Source organism: Tyto alba, unplaced genomic scaffold, assembly GCF_018691265.1.
Source record: "Tyto alba isolate M040663 unplaced genomic scaffold, T.alba_DEE_v4.0 Super-Scaffold_20, whole genome shotgun sequence".
NCBI classification, from domain to species: domain Eukaryota; kingdom Metazoa; phylum Chordata; class Aves; order Strigiformes; family Tytonidae; genus Tyto; species Tyto alba.
The window spans coordinates 8,493,725-8,499,831 of NW_024881283.1; the positions used below are offsets into that span (position 1 = coordinate 8,493,725).

A 6,107-nucleotide genomic window follows, 5' to 3' on the forward strand; every position below is an offset into this window, starting at 1 on the left:
TAGCGCGGAGTCACGGGGGGGGGGGGGGGGGGGGCGGAGCCTGGCGGGGGTGAGGGGTCGGTAAATATTGGTGACGTCAGGCTGCCAAGATGGCGGAGGGGTGAGCTCGGCGGCGGCGGGGAGCGGGCCCGGGGCGGCGGGGGAGTGGGTTGCGGTTTGCCTGACGTTCGTGTCCCCGGCAGGGAGGACGCGGGCTGGTGGCGGAGCTGGCTGCAGCAGAGCTACCAAGCCGTCAAGGAGAAGGTAGGAGATGACGGGGCGGGCCCGGGACACGCTGCCCCGGCGCCGGACGGGCAGTCGCCGCCAACAGCGGCCTGGCCAGCGGTAGCTCTGACGGCTTCTGAGCCCTTGGCCGCTGCCCGCGGCGCGGAGAGGGCGTGGGGCTGTAGCGCGGCCCGCGACCCCGGGAGGGGCTTCGGGTGTGGTTTGGTGTAGCTCGGGGAGCTGGGGGCCCGAGCGCTGCGCTGGGCTCTGCTGATGTGAAAAGCGCTGCCTGAGCAGGGAGGGCAAGCGTTGCTTTCTGATGCGTAATTTCCTGCTTGTGACAGCACTGCCTATGTTAATTACACACAAAACTCCGAACAAGGCTTTTCCTAACCTGTCTTTTTCCATTCTTAGCTTAAAAAACCCAGCTGTAATGTGTTCAGGGCATAGCAGTCTCCCGCTGTTACTCTGGTTACTATGCTCTTACCCCTGCACGGGTTAAGGGCTAACCTGGGTTAAAGTCTCTTGCACTTTAATCTTTGTAACATGCCAGGTGTTCCCAGGGTGACTGTGGCTTTGTTGGAGAGCTAAAAGATTACACAATCTATCTGTTGGTCTTCTTACAGTCTACAGAAGCTTTGGAATTCATGAAACGGGACCTGGCTGAGTTCACTCAAGTAGTGCAGCATGACACAGCCTGCACTATTGCTGCTACGGCCAGTGTGGTCAAGGACAAGCTGGCAGTGAGTATAGGAGTTAGCTGGGGTTCTTGTTGCAGAAAGCAAAGTGGGGGTGTGAATAGGATGTACCAGTCTCTGAGGACACGATCCTCTGAACAGACCCCGTCGTGTAACCATGAGCATCAGGTTTCAGACTTTCTCCCCAGTTCAGGTTGGGTGCCGAGCATTGTGTGGGATTTCCTTGCTGTAGTGGTGAGGAACCTCTAGAGATGAGTGGAGATGGGTTCCTGTGCTTTCCCTCTCCCTGCGTGCTGTGTAGGTGGGATACTGGAAGTGTCACTGTCGTGTGACATTGGATCTCTGCACAAGCTGTCAGCCTTAGCCCTGCCCAGCTGCTGCTGTGACAACCCAGTCCCCAGACCAGCCAGTGTCTGAACCTGGCTGTGTCCTTCCCCACAAACCTATTACAAGGCCTGCCAGCCCCACTGCCACCAGAGGCTAGTGCCTGCTACCACACCCTTCTAGCTCAGCCCTGGCCACACAATTGCCTCATTAGCCCTTTTATGTATGGAGAAATATCCTGTTTCCTTAAAGAAATCTATCCAGAAAGGACAGACTTGTCCTTCTGCTGCAGGCACTGCTACTTACACTGTGCTGCATTTTCTCTTTAAGAGGACAGAAGGTTCCTCAGGTGCAACTGAAAAGGTGAGGAAAGGGATCTCTGATTTCCTGGGTGTCATCTCCGACACGTTTGCTCCCTCGCCAGATAAGACCATTGACTGCGATGTCATAACACTGATGGCAACACCCACAGGTACCACAGAGCCCTATGACAGTGCCAAGGTGAGTGCCCCGTTCCCAGAGCTTCTCTCTGGGGTGCGGAGCCCTGAGCCCTGTCCTCTGGGGGCTCTGCTGCTGCTCTTCCACTGACAGCTCTTCCCTGTGCGTCTTTTCCTCCAGGCTCGCCTCTACAGCCTCCAGTCAGACCCAGCCACCTACTGCAACGAACCTGATGGTACGGGGGCCTCGGTGGTGCTGCCGAGCCAAGCTGGTCCTTGCGTGGGGTCTGTGGGCTGTCCTGAGTTTCCCAGAGCCTTTTGCCAGCGGGCATGCTGGCTTGACTGTAGATGGGGTCATGTTTGTGGAGAGCAGATCTGTCTGTTGTACTGGGGGGCTAGCTTAGACTGAGAGTTTCCTGAACCAGTTTAAACTGGTGCTATGTGGCCTTGTGCTGGCAAAGGACCCACGTTTTTGGGTGGGCTCAGACACCCATGTCTCTCCTTTGTCCCTTGTTCACCCCATCTAATCTGGTCTGTAGCATCTTTCCAGTGAAACTTCCCCAAACTGTTCCTGCCCTGTTTGTGCCAAACACAGACAGATAACTGTTTGTGTTTGTCCTGTACAGGTCCTGCTGAGCTCCTTGAGACCTGGCTCTCTCAGTTTAACCTAGAGGAAAAGAAAGGGGAGATTGCGGAGCTCCTGGCAACCAGCCCTTCCATCCGGGCTCTCTACACCAAAATGGTAAGGCCCTGCCTGGCTCCTGTAGTGGGCAACTTCCAACTTGGGGTACGGTGCAGGGAAGCCCTGAGCTACTTGGGCCTTGGAGTTATGGTGGTAGAAAGGACTGTGGTTGCGTGATAAACTGGCACAGGGATATTAGACAGCATGTGGTATTCTTCCCTGCTTGTTTGTCACTGGCCAGGAACAGAAGTTCCTCTGTAGCTGTCTGACATGTGTCTGAGCATCTCCTCGTGCGTACCTGAGCTTGGTCCCAAGTCTGTGTGCCTGAAAATGCAGGTGCCTCGTGCAGGTTGTGAGGATAGTTGCAAGGCATGTCAGGAGAGGGGAGCAAGGCAGCAATCGCAGCCACCCCTCTGAAGTGACTTCTCACATTTCCTGTGTTGCTTCCAGGTCCCGGTGGCTGTTTCCCATTCAGAATTCTGGCAGCGCTACTTCTATAAAGTGCATCGTCTGGAGCAGGTAGGTCAGGAGGTTAGTGTCTCCCTCAGTGGGTGGGTGTTCCAGCCAAGGAGCTCAATAACAGAAACTGGAGAGACAGAAGATACTTTTCCTGGAAAAGCAGGCATGTGGGATGTCTTATCTGTGTCCTTGTTGTCACTGATGCTGAAACGCCTGGGGGGAAATAAGGACTGGGGATGTGAGTGGTGGCTGACACTGAATTCCCTGTAGGATGAAGCCCGGAGGGAGGCCCTGAAGCAACGAGCGGAGCAGAGCATTCACCAAGAGGAGCCAGGCTGGGAGGAGGATGAAGGTGGGTCGGATGGCTAGGGATCTGCGGGAGGGCTCGTGCAGACCTCGGCAGGTCTTGGTTAGAGAGGGCGGTGGCTCCTCCTCACTCCCACAGATTCAGCTCCCAGCCCAGCTTCGGCCAACCCCACTGCACTGTCAGCTGCTGCTGCACTTGCTGAAACAACTCTCGCTTCTCTTCTGCCTTCCTACAGAGGAGTTCTTGGGGATGTCACCCCTGCCTTGTGCAAACGTGAAATTTCCAGAAGCAGCAGAGAAAGAATCTGCCCCTGCAGCCCTGGAGGGAAGCTACCCCACTGCTCACAAGGGACCCTCAGAGGAAAGCTGGGCTGTCCTCCCTCCGGAGCTGGCCCCAGTGGAGGGGAGTCCCTCTGAGAGCAGTGAGAGCATCTCCCTTGTGACTCAGATTGCAAACCCTGCCTCTGTGCCTGCTGCGCAGCTACAGACTGGAGCACAACCAGCTGGGACCGGAGACCTCTCTCAGAGGCTGCTGGAGGCCACCTCGGAAGAGCAGAGCTCCCTGCCAAAGCCCCCAGAACCTGCTCATCTTTCTGCACCTGCCCAGGAGTCAGCAGCATCCTCAGAGCAACCGGCTGTTACAGAGATCAAAGAGGTGGAGAGCAAAGCCCAGGGCAGGACAGAGACTCTGAAAGAGGAAGGACCAACAGATCTACGAGTCTTTGAGCTGAATTCAGATAGTGGGAAATCCACTCCTTCCAACAATGGCAAGAAAGGTGCGTATATAGGGCCAGCACAGGGCTTGGAAACCTTCTGCTGGGGGTGGCAGCTTTTCGGGCAAGGGTTCTGATTTTAAGATGATGGGGAGGAGAAAGGGGATTTTGCCAAAATCACCCAGGGAGGTTAGAGCCAAGATTGTTTAATGACCAAAACTAAAGTGGAAGCAAATCCTTATGCTTTTGGGCAGGGTCAAGTGCGTCACATCAAATGGTGTCAATCTGCTCTGCGCAGGTGGCTGGCCCGGTGCCACGGCTGGCTCTGGCCTGAGCTGTCTCCTGTGCCCCCTCCTTGTGCTCCCTCAGGAGCTCCTCAAGGACCCTTACTAGGGACACATTGCAGCTCTGGCTGATGCTATTTACAGACCTTTCATTACAGGGGATTCTGCCTTCAGCAGAGCCTGCTGCAGGACCCCCAGAATAATGGTTATGTTGATTATAGGATTATAAAGCCACTGGAAGCAACCCAAGCTCCAGCAAGGTGGCCAAGTATCATGAACTGAGTCTGTGAACAGAATGAAATTAGACAAGAAATCAGAAGTCTTCTAGCTGTGCAGGGTAGGCCTTTGATCCCTGGCCTGCTGGTTGCCAGGGCAAGGCTGTGGGCTGTGCAGGAAATGTGGTGTTGCCTTCCCTCTGCATGTTGCCCCTAGGAGTGTCCCTGCTGCTCCTTTGCCTAAGGAGGTGGTTCCTTCTGCTGGGAACTGACAGTCCCCATAGCCAAGTCACCGCTGTTACTCCTTATCTGTTGTGTTTTCTGTGTGACTGAAATGTGACACATTCTAATTCTCCCAGGGCAGAGGAGGATGTATTTAAGCCTTCACCTCTCCCACTTGTTCTGAACCAGCTGCGAGGGAGGTGCAGTTCAGTCCATCCTGTTTCTGTTAGCGAGCTGACAGCCTGCTCTTGGGAACAGGGGAAGTTTTCTCTCCTGGGGCAGGCTGTGGTAGATGCGAGCCTTGTGAATGCCAGGGCTTTGTGAGCCTGCTTGGGCAGCAGTGTGCTTTGGCCAGAGTATCTGGCGAGCATGCACGACTCTGATGGCTCAGTTGTCATGTTTGTGGTTACAGGCTCCAGCACTGATATCAGTGAGGACTGGGAAAAGGACTTTGATTTGGACATGACTGAAGAGGAGGTGCAGCTGGCGCTCTCAAAGGTGGAAGTGTCTGGGGAGGTGAGTTGAGGGGAGGTGCTCGCTCAAATAAGCAAGAAGCTTGTTTCCACAAACCATCAGCAACTCCCTGGGGTGATGCTGCATGATCTCTGCTGTTGCTGGGTGATTCCCCTGGGAGGTGGAGAGAGACTGCAGTGCCTCAGAGCAAGAGGGCAAAGAAATCCCTCGGTTTGAGCTCCACTTCCAGCCCCGGTGCTGGAGCCAAGGCTGTGCATCACATTGCAGCGGGATGTGGCTGCTGCTGGCGTGGAAGGGCAGTGAGGCAGCAGGCAGCTGGAGCAGCTTGCGGGAGGTTTCTCAAAGGTGTGACTCGCTCTTTGAGGGCACAGGGCTTAGCTTGGGATCTTGCTGTGGGAGTCCTGGCTGTCAGCTGCAGCAGAGAGTGGCTGCCTGGATGTGCTTAAAGAGGGATGAGTGTGCAAGTTCCCCAAGGGGAACAGAGCAAGCAAATCCTTGTTGTGAGGGTGTGGGAGCGTGAGAATATGTCAGGCTTTGTGCTGACTCAGGTGCCCTGGTCAGGAGGATCTGTTGACAGATGGCTGTTGGGTTACAGAAACAAACTGAGGGGTGTTACTCTTGTTTGCAGCTGGAAGATGAAGAGTGGGAAGACTGGGAATAAAGCCACTGCTTCCAGTGTGTGTCACAGGCTCATTTCCACCATCGAATGTGAATTAAATCACGGACTGGCTGTTCCTTTGTGTGTAACTGTGCTGGGGATTGCAGTTCCAGGCTGGAGGAGTTTCATTCCTGCTAAATCCTGTGGGCAACTCACATGACCCCTTCAGACCTGGAGGAGGAGGAAGCAGTTCACTCGTACACTTAGCTGCTAGGGAGCCCATCTTCTCAGTAGGTCCTAGAGACTGGCCGAGCCAAAACTGACTGCCCCAAAAGTGTCGGGCAGAGGCAGATGTGATGCAGTGAGGGGACCCCGGGGCAAGCTGGGCACTTAGACACCTGGCAGGATTGCTCGGTGCCACCAGACTGCCAGCTGGCTGATTGTTTGCTTGTGTGTGCATGTGTAATCTACAGTACAGCAGTTCGGAGGCT

General features: G+C 55.1%; 1 protein-coding gene across 1 annotated transcript; it reads left to right on the forward strand.

Annotated features, from left to right (window-relative positions):
• The first annotated feature begins 60 nt into the window (after positions 1-60).
• BSDC1 (BSD domain containing 1) lies at positions 61-5,753 on the forward strand. Its single transcript, XM_033003273.2, has 11 exons — positions 61-100; positions 183-243; positions 831-947; positions 1,557-1,727; positions 1,845-1,899; positions 2,290-2,405; positions 2,796-2,864; positions 3,075-3,156; positions 3,347-3,886; positions 4,957-5,060; positions 5,647-5,753. Exons 1-11 carry the CDS (start codon positions 90-92, stop codon positions 5,677-5,679), a joined length of 1,359 nt encoding a protein of 452 aa, XP_032859164.1. The 5' UTR covers positions 61-89; the 3' UTR covers positions 5,680-5,753.
• The last annotated feature ends 354 nt before the right edge of the window (positions 5,754-6,107 follow it).